Source organism: Leguminivora glycinivorella, chromosome 13, assembly GCF_023078275.1.
Source record: "Leguminivora glycinivorella isolate SPB_JAAS2020 chromosome 13, LegGlyc_1.1, whole genome shotgun sequence".
NCBI classification, from domain to species: Eukaryota; Metazoa; Arthropoda; class Insecta; order Lepidoptera; family Tortricidae; genus Leguminivora; species Leguminivora glycinivorella.
In genome coordinates this window covers 882224-900083 of record NC_062983.1, presented here as the reverse complement: position 1 = coordinate 900083, position 17860 = coordinate 882224, and the positions used below count along the sequence as shown (strand labels likewise).

The following is a 17860-nucleotide window of genomic DNA, read 5'->3' as shown; positions in this document are numbered from 1 at the left end:
TGGTGAAATTAAAGCAATTATTGCGAGTTTCATCATTTGCTGGAGAGAAACTATGGATACGACTATTAAACGAGCTGATTGTCTTTGTCACAAAGCCGACGAGACCGCCGTAGATAAGGAACTTATGGTGTCGCACATAGACAATACTATACAGTTATGGAAAAACTATGAAGATAAATTCTACAAGAAGTTTTTGCCTATACAATCTGAACAACAACAAAAGGTGGGTATGCTGCGTGAGTGCAGATGAAGTCCATAAAGTCATAAATTGTCTCCTTTAAGTAAGTACCTACATTTTACGATAATTTTTTCATACTACTTTGGTAGCAAAGAAGCATTGGTTCTACAGCAGAGCAGGTTGTATTCAGTCATTAAAGCTTTAGACGCTTGCAACTCCAGAAGGGTTAGGTACCTATTAGTGCGTTACGAGCTCTGCCCCTCTAGCTCTACCTTGTCTTGTCGCGCGCGAGTCCATACTTAAAGTCGCGCTTGATGTATGGACTCGCGCGCGACAAGGCAAGTTGTGCTAAAGGGCCTGCTCTGCTATTTTGAATTTGCGACTATTTTGTTAAAGTCAGACAGGTCACTTTGATATCGCTGTATGGAGTATCATGTCCTAAATGGAGTAATATCGTTCTGTATACATGCTCTATCAGCTCACGTAGGAGATAACTAGCAAACTCACTCACAGATTTACGACGACCTAACCGCCAAGTTCGCAGCGCACATGGCCAAGCTTAACGAAGTCAAGGTCACTGTAGAGAAGATGGACCGTAAGGAGAAAGTCCTGGCGTTCACCAAGGAACAGTACACGAAGGCTGTGGAGCTAAAGGAAATGGTGTTCCAGTACACTCATGAGTACTTGTCCTTGTTGCTGGCTGATCATGTTAGTTACCTGATCTCATTTCATTTAAAATTTTCTATGGTTTTTTATGGCCGCAACTTTTTTGTCTCTCACACCATCGGACTATGGGCGCTAGTATGAAAGTGTGCCCACGAAGCGACAATACTTTTCATAGTGCCACATCCAAAAGAAATAAAAGTTGTCAAAGAGCATTTAATCACGACTAGATGAACAGGTTTCGTCTAGTGCAGCAGAGAGCTCGTCCTATAAGCCAGAAGGGTTTTGAGATAAATTGTTATTCAGAGACTACTAGCAATTCCTTGGTTCAATCTATATATATTCTTAGGTAGGTATATTTGTTTATGGAAAGGTTAGATAGAGAAGAACTCTAAATTTTGGAAAATTATACATAGTAACTTGCTTTGGTATACGTATTATCCAGCTCGCTGAAATCAGAGGTAGTCTGAAGGAGATCCTGAATCAGACGCGAAACAATCTAAAACAGCTAGAAAATAAACGCGACAGCGACGTGAATGAACTCCTCAACAAACTGTATGATAAGAACAAGGAACATCTGATGTACACTCGTAAGAGATGTGGCTCCCATTGCGAGTTAGTGGAGGTTAGTCATCATTCTCTATTATATGCTCTTATCTCTGTTATCTCATTCACAATCGTCTAGTCTAGAACTTTCGTTTATATAATGTCGCTTTCATAAGCATTAGGCTTTTAGGCTATCTTCTTTCCGCATCACATGCCCTTACCATGCTAAGGTTTAACTTTTTCTACTTTAGGTTTCTTTTAATTCATTCTCGTCACAGACCCCTAATATTTCATTCTCGTCACAGACTCTCGTCACTGAAGGAGTGGAGTTTAGTGTAAGTGTTGATGAAAATTTCAAAAATAGTACCATCCGTGAAGTGCTTTCAATGATGGCAATATCGTTCCGTCTACCGTTGCCTTATTCTCTTATTTGAACAAAAATCTCTTCAATATGTCACCCAACACTGGCTGATAATAGATAAAGAGGTGCACGTACTCGTAAATATTAGATCCCACACTACCATCTTTGGAGCTCCAATGTCTAATCTAGTCAGCGATAGAAATTGCGGTCGCCACGATGTTGGGCCAACGTTGCGTTGCCTCTAGCTCCGGCAAGCAATAGACACATTACTAGTGTGAGAATCTCTTTGTTTCAATTATCTGTACAGCTGGGTCACGCCATCGAGAAGATCCGCGCCGAAGTCCTCAACTCCGGCAACCACGACGCCGTGTGGCTAGTCACCGAGAAACTGGAGCTGTACGAGAAACGGTACACGGAATTTGAGACGGTCTCGAACAACCTGATCACGCTGAAGGCAGAACTAGAGAATGTTCACAGAGAAGAGAGCATCTATGAGTCAAGGATGTAAGAAAGCACACACTAAATAGCTTCTTTTGAGCGTCGTTTATGGTTGACTTGTTGCTGAACGCAATGTCGATGTAACACTGTTGTTGGTTCCTCCTTCCTCGTTGTATCACCGGACAACCGGGCGCGGGGAGCGGTTTCACCCTTACGTTGTCGACCTAAGTACCTTTCATTCGCAGCAAGAAGTTTGCCTCTTCTTTCCTAATGCGAACTGCTAAGGAGTGGAACATGCTCCCCTCTTCTGTATTCCCTGGTTGAATCTGGGTGTATTCAAATTAAATGAATAGGCTATTACTGTACCAGTGAGCTACATCTTCGGCATTGTCGTCACTTTTCATCATGTGCGACTAAGGTTAATCACTAGTCGGTTAAGAACAAAAAAAAAACAGCACAGCGGCATGATTTTTATAGCGCTGACTTAGATCCCGACACTCAAAAGACGCTTTTGGTCCAGGTTTTAAAGGAACTTGGTCGCAATTTTAATGGATTACAATTTCTTGGCTTAATGTTTAGAGGACAGCTGTGACTTCAGCGATTAAGCTCTCAGAAGTTTAATGCTATTGGAAAATCTTTCATGTGGCTCAGAATAGAGAATGGCATTCTCTATTCATTTCATTTCATTTCATTTCTCTGGTTTCAGAAGGCCTCTTTGGGTCCCTAAGTCATAACAATAATATGTAGACTTACTGTCCGTTCCCAACTGGTTTTGTCGTTTTTGATATCTTATTTATTTTGTTTCAAGGACGACAGAGTTGCCAGGCACCAAGAACTGGTGTTGGCAGCATATGGGCACGAACTTCGGTAAACGAAAGGAGGAGTTGAAGCAACTGCTGATTAAGGCAGCTAAGGCTTTGACCACGTTCTTCGTTGTTCGAAGTAAGTTGGTAGAATTCGTAGGTACTTACCTACTCGTATACTCTAGCTGTGCAGAAGCTTGGTTACTATCGAACAAATATAAATCTTGTCACTAAAAATATAGACGGCACTGACGGCAGACTTGAAAAATGTAAGGCTCACCGGCCGATTGTCGTCATAAAGCGCGTGCCTTCCTCAACCTTGACGTTGGCGGAATCATGAAGAGCCATAAAACTTTAAAATATTGAAAATGTAAGGATGGAAGTTTCGTCTATATAAAATTTGAATTTAGCGTTTTTTAGTGACAAAGATTTAGACCGTCTATAGGTCAATTTAACCTACATAGATTTTTTTACTCTTTCAAAAAGCACTATGTTTATAGGTGCGACTTCGGAAAGAATGATATATCAGGACGAAACGGGATCTTATGCTATAGACCAATATGGACACAGGATCTACATTTTCGATCATGGACTGACCAGGTACCATTTGGATTGCGAGGGGAACTATAGAAGGGTAAGTGTCATTAGGCGCATATCACATAAGTAATGTTACTTAGTACTTACCTACATTACTTTGACAATCACGGAATAATGGAATCCCGAAGTATGGAAGTCGTGCACGAAGCTGAAGTCAAAACGTTGAAACCCTTTTATTTTATTTTTATTTTATTTTCTTTATTGGAGAAACAAACAGGAATAAATGTACATAAAACATAACATTCGAGTGGGTATAGGTAAACATACATCTACCCCCTTAAAAGTTCTCACTAAAACATATGGGTTATAAAATACTTAACACTACACTAACATTAACAGTAGGTGTTCTAAACTAAAATTAAATTTAAATTTAAATCATGCTTAGTTTGAGTTGACGAAGTTTATATTGGTATCAGTAGGGTACTTGCCTGATTATAAAATAAAATAATTGTCATCATGCACGAAATAAAGAACCAGAAAATTATAAGAGGAGAAAAAGTAGTTAAATTTTAAGGTCAATATCTATTTAGTTTTATAAAGGAAATAAGTTGACCGTGACTTCATTACATCAAATTTTCATGTAGGTAATTCCAAACATAGCAAACCGTTTTGACAGTTCTTAAAGATAAATTTATTTGATTAATCGGATAGTAGCCTATTTAGCCTGATCACGTGAGACTATATTTAGGTAATATCATGCTTTTAAATGAACTTTTTTTCGTATTGAATATATCAACCGAAACGAAGCGCTTGTTATAAGGGTCATTCTCCGAGCAAGGAATTTACCATGGCCCCGGCCATAAAGCACAGTTCTAATGTTATATTAATTCTGCAAAAAATACGATAACATAATTGCAATGTTCTCTACCTGGAGAGCATATAATGTATATTAAATATCAAATGGATCGTACTTAAAAAAAATCTTGAAGCGGTAAAATCTGACAACCGTGCCGTGTCCCTAACCCAGAATTCAAGAAATCATAGCAGATTACTTAAAACCTATTAACATTTCAAGAAGTCAATGTATGTTTTCATATACCTAATTAGTCGACTAAACATATTTACAATTCTTTATTACGAAATATTAACTAAAAATAATATAAAGGTATTTTTTTTTACTTGTCTCAAAGACAAGCCTGAGAATCATGCTTATTTGAAACCACACTAATACCTCGCCAATGAATCGACGTAGCGGTATCTAATGTCCTTCAACGTCAAGTGTCAATCGCGGCGTATCAGCCGAACAGGCAACACGTCGTCTTCACGCGGGATTTTCGGAGCACGAAAGGTAAGATCGCCAATATTTCGTTTTGGTTTAGGCTGATTTCTGAATGTCATGATAAAGATATTTCCAAAACCTCACGTCCATTGTTTATGTAAAAATTCCTACAGTACACTCAGATGGCCTATTTAAAGTAACCTTGAGCTTGTTTAAAAAAATCGTAATGTTAAAGAGTTATTTTGAGATTTGTTATTAATTCTGATTATCGTGCATCTGACTTTCATGGATTTTTGTGACATGAAAGTCAGAAATCATGCATGATAATCAGAACTATTCATATAGTAGTCATAAGTTCGTCATAATTGTTATTCGTATTACTATTGTTTCTCCTGTTCATGGTAAAATCCCGGTATTTAGTCATATACATATAATATGATATAAAGTGTAGGTATAAATATCATATCCTACGCAAAAACACCCTGTTAATGTTATTATTAAATGGAAACTGATTTAACAAGTTCTAGTTCCTTTTTTACGTACCACTTTACTGGTTACTTCAAAATTAAATACTTCACTGTCAATGTCATTTTATTTTCCGTTTGATTGTGTCGTTTGAAAATAAATTTAATTTTAAAATGCCTTCCCGTTACACAAATGATGGTTACCATAACATGGTAACGTGTTATCACGATGCACACTACAGTATGGCGAGAGCTGCCACTGTTGCCAGGCTCACATGGTGATTTTTTTAGGCTATATTCCTCCTCCTCCTCCTCTGTGTACTTAACACAGCAAAAGGGAGTGTACAAGTTTCTAATGGGGTGGCAACGCGCATGTGACACTGTTTGAGTTGCAGGCGTCCATAGGTTACGGTGACCGCTTTACATCAGGCGGACCGTATACTTGTTTGCCACCGACGTAGTATTAAAAAAAAAAAATTTTTTTTTTTAGGTAAATGAAGTCAAAAAGTTACATGAAAAGATTTCTTAATTTCTATTTAAAGTTATTTTTGTAATGTCAAGTATCATGTGTTAAAACATCTACAACTAATACATTAGGAATTACGTAAAAGACTTACATAATTGATTGTTAATAACTGATTGTTAAATTTATTATCATTTAAGAGTTGAGGAGGTCACACTTTCTCTTCTTTAGCCAAGAACGGTTTTTTTTAAATAATAAATAACATTTTAAATCATTTAATTAATTATTTAGTTTTATTTTTTCCTTCTATCAATAATCAAATCTGACTTTCATGTATTCAAATCTGACTGTCATGCCCTCATGATGTGATTTTCGTGACCCCTGATTTTCATGCACCACATAACTACGATTCTTCTAGATATCCAGATGGGCCTTCAATAGAATAGCATATAGGCAAAGGTTTTTAATAGCTTTATTAATTAGGTATCTTCCTAAAATAGTTATAAAAATCGAGCACGAAAGTCAGACAAAAAAGCATGTCTTGGAGAACTGCCCATAAGTGTTGCACATACGGTGCAAGGGTGCTCGCACACCGGCATTGTTGGAGGATGGTTTAGGACGTTTTAGGACGTTAGCAATTTATTAGGACGTAAAGTGTAGGTACTCCGAGCGGATGCCACCCTTGCCCGTGTCAGCTCGCAGAGGCGGCACCCGCCAGGGCCAAAATACTTGATGGAATCCAAAAGTGAACGAACAACGCACTACCTAAACTGTAAGCGTATCTGATATCTAATTAGATATAGATACGTCTCACTTGGAGTAAAAGAGAAAAATATTCGCAGTTGCGAAGTGCTACAAGTGCTAGGAGTTAGGACAAGCATGAATTAGCCTATAAAACATCGTTGTTTTTAGCTCAACGTCAAGCCGGTGGAGCACTTTGACGAAATTGGCCGCTACATCCTCAGAGACAACGAGAAGATTTACCAAAGAGAGGACTGCGCCAGTCTTTACAGACTCGGTGATGATACGCTCCTTCAAAAGGTTGTTTATTTTCGTTTATAGTAGTTTATTTTTATTTAAGGATAGGACAATATTTTACTACCACTCTAATGTCTACTGTCTTTGCATTCATATAATTTCATACGGCGATGAAATGAAAAATATGGGAATCAACCAATAGCTTTAGTTTTCCACTCTTCTTGATTGCAACCATAGCTGGGCATTACCTCGTTAATCCGTTAATCGTTAATTAACGAAGTTAACATTTCGATTAACGGATTAACTTTTAAGTTACCTTGAAAAAATGTTAACGGACTCGTTAACTTCCGTTAAATTTCTCCGAGTCCGTTAATCGTTAATCTAGTAGGGCACAGGCGCCATCTGCGCTGCGAAAAACACGTTCTGATCGCTACTATAAAAGCCCGAAGTACGGCAAATCCTATGATTTGCCGGTAAATCCTAGGTTTTACCGATGTCGATTGCTAAAAGTCCGAAATATTACCTAAAAAAGTATTCTTCACGTGGATTTGCTTTTACTAACTTTGATTCGGTGAATCCTAAGCTTTACCATGGCGACTGTTGTAGTGAAAGGGCAGCAAATTCGAGCCCTATTTACGACCACATTCGCTTCCCTAGCCTCTACCGCCCAAAGTGGCACAATAGTCCCGTCACCGTGAGCATCTCTCCTGACACAGCTCTTGGCAGTAGCTCAGGCGATCACTGTCTTCCACGTGCAGCCTAGAGTTCAATAGGCTAGCTGTACTTCGGCCTTTTACAGAAATATAAACGTTATAGTGGATAGTGATGCAACTAAATATTTAAAGAAAAGTTCTTTTTTTTTTCACGTGTTAACGGATTAACGATTAACTTTAACTTACGTTAAATTTGTCGAAATGTATCGCTTTAACGATTAACGAAGTTAACTTTTTTAGTAACGGATTAGCGATTAACGAAGTTAACTATTTGATTAACGGTGCCCAGCTATGATTGCAACCACAAACTATCTGACCATTGAATAGATTCCCGTATCAATATCCGCCGGTAGGGACCTATATCGCAGAGCCCATCTGGTTAAGTAAGTGGGTAAAGCGTGTTCTGTTACTTTTGTTCGTGTAACTAAACTCTATTCCTTTATAATGTAGGTAACACGAGACTGCGGCCATTCGGAGAATACCAAAGTGGATTGCGCGATGGGCATCAAGGATCACTCTAATGACGTCATACTGCCGGACGCTAAACCTGTGGATATCAAGAGTAAATAATTAATAAATTTCATAATTCTTATTCAATCAGAAGATATAGTTAATTACAGTCTACTTTCGGTCGGACTCTGGCGGCAAAAAAGTCTCTATATGGTATTATGATTTAGGTACTTATGAGATGACCCTAATAGTATTTTATACAATAGTGATATAATACAAAGCTTTTCAGTCGAGTACCATGTTTAGGCCACGAAGCTTGCTGAGTGGCCTAATAGTACGGTACGAGAATGAAAAGCTTAATTATATCACTATTGTATACAATACTCGACGAGTAGAAAGAACTAGTTTTACTTTTCCAGGGACCTTGAACAGCGAAGTGGCGAAGTACCTGTGGGATTCGTTGGGCTGCATTCTGCCCGACGTGCTGTTAGATGTGTGCCAGAAACAGCCCAAGAACCCCATACACTACATGGCTCATAGTCTGCTCAAACACAAGTAAAAAGTTTCATAATTTGGTTTATACCTTAGCAAAAAAAGTAGAAATTAATAAAAGGCGCTAAATTCAAAATTTGGGTGCGAGGTTAGCACTTATATTCTATCTAGATTTATTTATCACCCTTTTAGTTTCATCATCATCATATCAGCCTTTTATCGCCCATTGCTGAGCACCTCTCTTCTAGTACGCCACTTCTCCCAGTCCTGGACTAGCCTCATCCAGTTGTGACCCGCAATTTTGTTTGCCAAAAGTTACAGAGTTATAATTGTACCTATAATAGCGCTTAAGGGCCTCACCATATCATTGTCTTCGATTCCACTACATTAGATGTCGGAAGACTCAGAACTATCCGACTGACAGGATTCCCGATTTGAAAAAAGCTTTCCAAAACTTATGTTTTTAGGTACAACAAGACTCCTGCTGAATTACTTCAAAAAAAAAAGGAATCCGAAGCGTATCGCGCCAATATATTCAAGGAGAGAAAAGAAGTAAGTTTTCTATTTGCCTTGCCTTAAGTGTTGCTATGATAAAAAAAAAGTTACATTTCCACTCTTTTTTTGCCAAGCTGTATAACAAATGAAAACATCGCCCTCTATCAAATTCGCAGTATCGCTATCTCAATAGACAATCAGCAGCTTCTAGCTATATTTGCTTTGCGTCTTTTAGATTGTTTTGTTCGAATAAGTGTAACGGTCGTACCGTAGATGTCGCTAAGGTGCTTTCCTATAGGCCCATATGGTGCCAACTGCCAATATTTGCTGTCTCTATCGCTCTTGCGTATTGGCGCGACAGAGCCAGACTACCTTTCGCGGCGTTTCGTTTTCGTTTCGCGTCGCAGAAATGCCATTCGGCTACGGGGCCTACCCGTTACGAGTGTCCACTAAGGGCTCACACTTCTACATCCACTGCTGAGCATAGGCCTCCCTTCGTGTACGCCACTTATCCGGGTTCTGGGCTAATCTCATCCAGAAGTGCCCCGCTGTTTTTCGAATGTCGTCCACCCAACGGATACCAGGCGCTCAGGCTCAGGCCTCACACTCAGGCACGCCACAGACATAAAATAAAATTCTCTTGCCCTGTTCCCATTATTTGGGGCCGGCGCAGCAGATTTTCCTCCTCCATTCCTCTCTATCAGCCGTCATATCCATACTAACACTTTTCACTCTCATATCATTGTTCACACATTCCATCCATCTTTTCTTAGGCCTTCCACTACCGTTGTAACCATCCACCTTCATCTTTACCACTCGTTTTATAACATTGTTTTCATCCCTCCGCATTACATGCCCATACCATGCTAATCTCCTTGCTCTCACCTTCTCTGTCACTGGCGCTACTCTCAGGCTTCCCCTTATATACTCAGCATTCCGAATTTTATTCCGTCTTGTCACACCATACATCCATCGCAACATTCTCATTTCATTCACATGCAGACTTCTCTCATCCTTCTTCTTGACGGCCCAGCACTCACTTCCATACAAGACGACAGGTCGGATAACAGATTTATAAATTTTCCCCTTTAGCCTAAGGGGCATGCGGGGATCGCACGTTGTGCCTGTGACCTGTCGCCATTTCATCCACAGACAGTCTTAAAAATTCATAATCTTAAAAAAGATTAGTATGCAGCCTGTCAGTTCAAACTGACAGAATTTTCAGATTGAACTGACTGATTGAATACAAATCTTTTTTAAGATTATGAATCTTTAAGACTGTCTGTGGCGTGCCTTATACATTCTCAAAAGACTCACCTGTCACTTTATTTCAGAAAGCCAAAGCGGAGAGCGTAGCGTGGAAAGCTGTTCAGGTGCAGCGCCGCAAGCCCGAGGAATCCGACGACTCGTACAACCGCACCATTCACGACATCCACGTCGCCACTAACGAGTTTATCATGTCGCTCGATTATTATAACTAACTAAATATTCAGAAAAAAAATGATACAAGTCCTAGTGTTTTTGGGTTCATTCTACTCGGGATCGACAGCACTCTCAGTCCCACCATTGTTCTAAAGTGTGGGCTCCTATGTCACGTTTTAATACTCGGGATCGACAGCACTCTCAGTCCCACCATTGTTCTAAAGTGTGGGCTCCTATGTCACGTTTTAATACTCGGGATCGACAGCACTCTCAGTCCCACCATTGTTCTAAAGTGTGGGCTCCTATGTCACGTTTTAATAAGTACTTTTTTCTCTTACGAAATCGAAACTACAAATTCCATAGAATTTTTTTTGCATTAGGATTATATCTGCAAGTGATTCTTAGCTAATTAACCCAAAAATATCAGGATCAGAGAGAATCAGGTCCTTGGCCTCTGTGTTAGAAAAAAAACGTGCCCTCAAGTTTGACGCCGTGGCTTGCGTGGGCGACGGTCGCGCAATGGTCGCGCGACGGCGATGCGACGCATTTCGTATGCATCAAACCTTATCGATATGGAAGTATGAGACGCGACGGCGACAGTCGCGCGATCGTCGCCCACGCAAGACACGGCGTGATAACCGAGGAACAGTTCGACAAGGAGTTTTAGAAATTAGAAAGTGGCAACATCGTAGTGTTCCAGTTTTCTTATTCTTATAGGAACGACACTACAGTGTTGACACTTTTTTAAATGTGTACTCTAGTTTTTGTCAGGCTGTATGACATTTTACCCTCAATTTTATTATGTGCTCTCTTTTTAGTTAGTTTTGGTAAACATCTTCTGGCAACATTGAACAACCATAGAAAAAATAGCATTTAGCAAAGTGTGAATTATGTTTTCTGTCATTCTCAAGACGTAAGGGCGAATTCTAATTACCGCGACTCATTTGTTTTCAGTGGAATTTCAATTCTAATTCTAATTTATTAGAATTCGAATTCCACTGAAAATGGAAGCGTCGCGGCAATTAGAATATGGACAAGACGAGAATTACCGTTTTATAGTTTTGATAAAGTAATAGTTATTTTCCCCTCACTAGCTCGGAAACACGTGTGTTAAAAAACTCGCAAGTTCAGGATTCTATTCTCGAACCACTCGCTTCGCTCGTGGTTCAACTATAGAATCCTTTCACTTGCTCGTTTTTCAATTCCACACTCGGCGTATTGAATGAGCCACGGGCTCGTGAAATTACTGCCACTCTTGGTCTCACGAAAAAAAGTATAATTGAATGGATTTTTTTTTGAAAATAGGTACCTACGATAGCGGGACGAGAAAGGCGGGGCGGGTCTGCGATACTTGCGCCGATCAAGAACCTAAGATTTGACTTTGCCTAATCTAGGGAGCTTACTTGGTGAATCCTCGTGTCTCGCTCTGGCGTAATCTGGAGAATCTGGCCTTTGCTGATGGGTGCACCTCGTGGCCTGTTCAATGTTCGCCGACACTGTCACTTATCGATCTTGATCACAAAATCCGATGTTGTCCATACACTGACAACCCCGGGGCACAATATAACACACAATTAACATAAAAACAATTAAAAAAAGGCGGTTCTACGGCGACGATGCAATAATTTGCTTCCGAACGTAGGAGCTTCTAGCGAAAACTGATTTTAATCATGGCCGCGGTTGTTTACGCCTCTTCGTTCGGCTCCTAGATGGCGCTGTCATACTCGGTCTTAACCAGCGGGTATCGCAGTGGCTCAAACATAGCCCCGGCCTTGAAAGGTTCCCTTTTCAAGATTAGAAAAGGAAGTCTTAATAACTAAGTGCACATACTTAGATGCGTTGCAATAAACTAGAAAGGCCGCTTAAACAGCCGAAGAAAAAGGGAGAGACAATTTTTTTTTTTTTTTTTTTAATTCTATACTATAACTAATTTGCTTAACTAATGCTGTTTTTCAGAGTAACAGACTATGGAATATTAGAAGGAAGTGGACATAAACGCACTACCGGGCGCCTATACGTGCCATTTTTTGTTTTGACTAAAACTACCCTTATCGCGCCGTCCTTCCCTGGATACGTCTCAATAACTATGCCCATTGGCCAGTGCAGCGGCGGGGCGTTATCCGTAATGATAAGAACTACAGTTCCAACGGTAATAGGTCGCGAATCAGTGTTCCACTTTTCACGCGCTTGTAACGTATGCAAGAACTCTAAGGACCAGCGACGCCAATAAGATTGGACTAAACTTTCGAGTAGACTATAACGGGATAATCGGTTAGTACGCTCTTCCGTTATCTCCGCGGCGGGTAAAGACCTTAGAGGTACTGTATTCAAAAAATGAGCTGGCGTAAGCGGTGCGGGCTCCGAAGGATCTGCGCTTAAGAGGCCTAAAGGCCTACTGTTCAAAACTGCTTCAATCTGGCATAAAAGCGTATACAGTTCGTCGTATGATAATATTTGAGCGCCTATCACCCGAAATAGATGAGTCTTAAATGATTTTACGGCCGATTCCCAGCTCCCTCCCCAGTGGGGGGCGTTTGGTGGGATGAATTTCCATTTTATTCTATTTTCCAAAAGCTCCCTTTGAAAGGTATCAGAAAAGGCCCGATTGAAGAGAGTTCTCAAATGAGAATCGGTACCAGCGAAATTCGTTGCGTTGTCGGAGTACATAGTATCTACCGGACCTCGACGAGATATAAACCGTTTCAGTGCATTAAGGAACGTTTCCGAACTTAAGTCGGCGCAAATCTCTACATGCGTGCTGCGGGTGGTCAGGCAGATAAAAACACAGACGTACATTTTCTGGCTTTTAGCACCGCGTCTTCGCACCAAGGTAACGTTGAGCGGCCCGCATAGATCAACACCGGTATGCGCGAAAGCCTTGGAAATTTGCAGTCGACATTCTGGCAGATTTGCCATTACCGGCGGCGTTATACCTTTTGGACGTGCCTTGAAACATCGCACACACGACTCAACTCTGGAACGAACGATAGCCCTAGCAGACAATATCCAATATCGGAGCCTTAACAACGAAAACAAATGTTTTTCGCCTGCGTGGCAATTTTTTCTGTGTGTATAATCTATAATCAGATTAACGACATGATCCTTTCGTGGTAGCAGAAATGGATGTTTGTGATCGAAGGTAAGATTAGCGTTCTCTAATCTACCTCCTACTCTCAACACTCCCTCGACTAGAATGGGCCTTAGTTTTCGTATTGCCTTCGATTCTGGGGCCTTCCCTGCTTGACTTGCCTCCAAGTATTCAGGGAAATGCACAGTCTGAATAGCTTTAATAGCTGCAAATTCAGCAGCTTCTGTGTCTTCTACTGTAACAGGGCCTTTAGATGACAGCAGTTTCGCGAAACGTAACACGTAAGTGATCACTCGCAGGTATCTCAACCAAGATGAGAACCTCTTAGACAACGTGTACAATATAGGCTGTTCAGGCGGGGGGTTAAAGTCGCCACAGTGGGCAGGGCTATTACCTTTTGTTCCGGTACTTCACTCTCCGAGCTCGCTACAAAAGGTTTTATAGGCCACTTCGAGCGTTCCATTCGAACCCACGGCGGACCTTGTAACCACAGAGGGTGTTCTAATAGTTGGGAGGGTGTAAGCCCACGCGACAGGCAATCGCTGGGGTTCTCTTTCCCTGACACGTGAAAGAAACAATCCGATGGTAGATTTTTCTGGATTTTTGCCACCCGATTCGCTACGAATATTTTCCATCGGTGGGGGCTAGAATGAATCCAGTGCAGGGTCACGGTTGAATCCGAAAACGCATAAATTTGAGCGAAGGAGATGCGCGTGCTATAGTGATCAATCACTACACGTACCAATTTCGACATAAGCAATGCTGCACATAATTCCAAACGAGCTAATGTTTCAACCCTTATTGGGGCTACTTTAGATTTAGCGCATAAAAATCGCACTGATATTTGTTGCTCAGTAACCACATGTAAATACAATACCGCGCCGTATGCTTTCTCACTCGCATCTGCAAAAGCCAACAGTGTTACTGTACAGCAAGATGTCACACCTACATGACGCGGGATTTTCATTTGGCCCAGAATCGGTAAATCTCGAACGAATTTAACCCAGGCGTCAATAATAGCTGGGGGTGGGGTCTCATCCCAATCGATGCGCTCTAGCCATAACTGTTTAATCATTAGTTTAGCATATAAGATCACTGGGGCAGCAAACCCCAAAATGTCCCACAATCTTGCTACTACCGATAAAATATTGCGCTTGGTACATCGCTCTGTATTTGAATTCACTTCAAATGAGAATAAGTCGGATCGCGGGTCCCATTTTATGCCTAAAATCTTTTGCGAAGACCCGTCGCCAAACTCGACTGAATTTGGGTGTAAGTACCCTTTAGGTATAGCCTCGAGTAGCTCTGGAGAATTGCTCGACCATTTCATCAGGTCGAAGCCACCCGCCTTAAACATATCTATAAGCTGTACCGTGGTTTCAGCCGCTATGGTTTCAGATGGGGCGCTGGACGCCACATCGTCCATGTAGTAATCACCTCGCTGGATAATTTCTGCCGCTCGTGGGAACCGGGGACCCTCGTCTATCGCTAATTGTTGAATGGTTCGTAGGGCCAGAAAAGGGCTCACGGATAAACCGAAACAAACACGCTCAAACTCAAATAATTGCAAAGAGTCGCCGGGATCGAACCTGTACAGGATTCGTTGGTATTTCCTAAAGTCAGGGTGTACCCGAATTTGAAGGTACATTTGTTTGACATCGGCACAAAAGGCGACGGGAAATAATCTAAAATTTAAGAGTACCAGAAATAAGTCGGACTGTAGGTTGGGACCTGGATTTAAAATTGAATTCAGCGAAACACCCTTGTCGGTTGGCGCACTAGCGTCCAGGACCAAACGCAATTTGGTCGAAACCTTATCGTTTCGAACCACTGCATGGTGGGCTATTACATAGCCATCCTCCCCACTGTTCTCGGTTACAGAGTTCAGATAGCCCTTCTCTGAGTACTCTCGTACAATGTCGTCATAGGCAGCTCGCATAGCAGGCGTGGAGCTAAATTTCCTTTCTAGAGATAAAAAACGTTTCTCGGCCTGCTTCCTCGAATCGCCGAGTTCTTCCGGATTACCCTTAAAGGGTAAAGCTACCGAATAACGACCTGATTCATCCCGAGTGGTAGTCTTTTTGTAGTTTTCCTCACAAGCTCGTTCGTCCACACTCATAAAGGTGGACTTACAGGTAGGTACTTCTTCTAACTCAAAGAATTGTCCCACTAACTTATTTAGCGGAGCTCCCGTGAACGCACATAAAGCGACGGATGATGGCCTAGCCTGTGGTACCTCTACAGGAGTCTCCCCCATCACTAAAAATCCAAGTGTGGATTCCAACACGTCCGGTGAGCCGGGGGGGCCATGTACCCGACCGCTCATAAGCAAGGTACCAAATAGTACGACCCCAATAAGTATATCTATCTCCCCAGTAACATGGAAGTCTTCATCCGCGAGCGGCACACCATTCAAAAAAGTAAGCGCGGCGCGATCTACGCGAGCAGTCGGTACGGGGAGCGCTATGCGATCCGCTACTATCGCCGTAATGTCGTAAGTCACATCTCTTTTGTAACACGACCGAATCGTAAATTGTGTTTTACCTCTAGTAGCATTCGGAGCTCCTCCAAATCCATTTACTGTCGTTGGCAAATCTTCATTAAAATAACTCAATGACAGCTTTTTAAACGCGGCGGTAGTTATGAAATGATTTTGAGAACCGTTATCAATCATACAGCGCAGCGAGTGTGTCTTCCCAAATTTGTCTACTACGGTCACCTTGGCGGTAGCTAACATTGCTGTCGTTACCTCGGGCGTAATATTCGCTTGTAAATAATTGTGTGACACCTGTGCATTTGCCGCCGTGGTGGTCGCGGAAACGGTTGAGTCCAAATTCGCGGGCAAATCCATGTTTACGGGCGAGTCCGCGTGCGCGTCGGCGTTCGCGAGCGAAGACAGAGGGGGCGCGGGGGGAGCGCCGCCGCTGCGCGCCGCGCCACACTGACAAACTGCGCGATCTCTGCTCATTACCTCACTTTGTGTCACAGCCAACGACGGAACAGCTACTTCAGTAGTGGTTAGCGATGTAGACATATTTTCTACGAAATGTAGTAAAGAATGGTGTGTATTGGCTTTACAGCTATCGCATACCTGATTTGAGCGGCAATTCCCACTCCTATGTTTGTGGCTAAGGCACCTTACACACGCACCATATTTTTTAATTACATTGTAACGTTCACGCGGGTTTAACTTTTTAAACTCTTTGCATTGATAAAAATGGTCGTGATTATCGTTACACAATTCACACGCAGTGGAATTTTCCCCGGTTGTTACAAATGACTGAGTGCGCTTCGCGCTCGGCTGTTTGCTCGGTTGTTTTCCTGTACGCTGGGCCGTATTTGCACCTGCTACGTTAGAGCTGGAGCCCGGGTCACCGCGACGCTCCAAAATTTTAGCTTGCTCCTTAACAAATGTAAGAAAGCTAGAGTATTTAGGCAGTTTTTCTGAACGCACGGAATTTTCGAACATACGCGCCGTTTCGGGATCAATTTTCTTTAAGGCTAAGTATAAAAATATAAATTCTTTCTTATCCGATATTTCGAGCTTATCGAAAGCCGCGGCCGAGGTTACAAAACAATCGACAAAGTCGTTTAACCCTTTCGCGGACGGCGAGTCTAATTGTTTGAAGTTGAATAACTCGTCCAAATATGAAGTACCTAACAGTCTTACATCTTCATATTTGTCGACCAGCGTATCGTAAATTAATTTGTAATTTTCACCACATGGAATAATTCCCGCTATTGTGGCTAGCGCCTTACCCGAGAGTTGACCACAGAGGTAAAACACTCTTTCCGCATCTGTAAGGGCCGAATTACGATGAACCGTACTATTAAAACATTCGAGAAATGAAGCAAACTTCTTTTGATCGCCATCGAATGTCTGAAGTACAATAGGTGGGAGCTTTAAATTCGGTTTCAGATTGGCCGAGCCAACTGAGGCCGGCGGCGCCCCGCGAGCCCCGTCGGCGTTGGTGGCCGTCAATTGTTTGACAACAAATTGAACATGTGAATACATATCCTCAAAAGCTTCCCATGTTTTAAATGACGGTACGTACTCTTCATCAGCTTGCATACGCGCCGCGTTGAGTTGTTCCACCAGGTTATTAAATTCCGAACGCAAAGTATCAACGGTCGCCGACTGCGACAAAAATCGTTCTTGCGTTTTGGCCGTCGCGACGTGCGGTGACAAGTCATAGATAGTTTGCATTCTACCGAAATACGCCTGGATTTGAGATTCTAATAATTTAATATTAGGCCCTACTTTATCTGGCGGTGCCATTTTTAATCAACACGATAGAAATAGCTTATACCTATACTTAGAATATATACCTATTGTACCAACGATAGGTATTTAATATAACTAATGTATTCCTAAATCGATAAATACCTACAAATCAAAGATACACAAATCAGCTGATATTTACTTTACCTACTAGCGAACGGAATGTTCACTGCCTATTCCTACCTAAATGTTATACCTACACAACGTA

General features: G+C 41.6%; 1 protein-coding gene across 1 annotated transcript; it reads left to right on the top strand.

The window, feature by feature from the left end:
• Nucleotides 1-52: 52 nt before the first annotated feature.
• On the top strand, nucleotides 53-11393 carry LOC125232653. The gene is made up of 11 exons (XM_048138409.1): nucleotides 53-223; nucleotides 692-886; nucleotides 1287-1466; nucleotides 2056-2252; nucleotides 2995-3128; nucleotides 3490-3623; nucleotides 6645-6773; nucleotides 7874-7985; nucleotides 8293-8428; nucleotides 8833-8917; nucleotides 10195-11393. The coding sequence occupies exons 1-11, from the start codon at nucleotides 53-55 to the stop codon at nucleotides 10339-10341; spliced, it is 1620 nt and encodes a 539-aa protein (XP_047994366.1). The 3' UTR covers nucleotides 10342-11393.
• Nucleotides 11394-17860: the final 6467 nt, after the last annotated feature.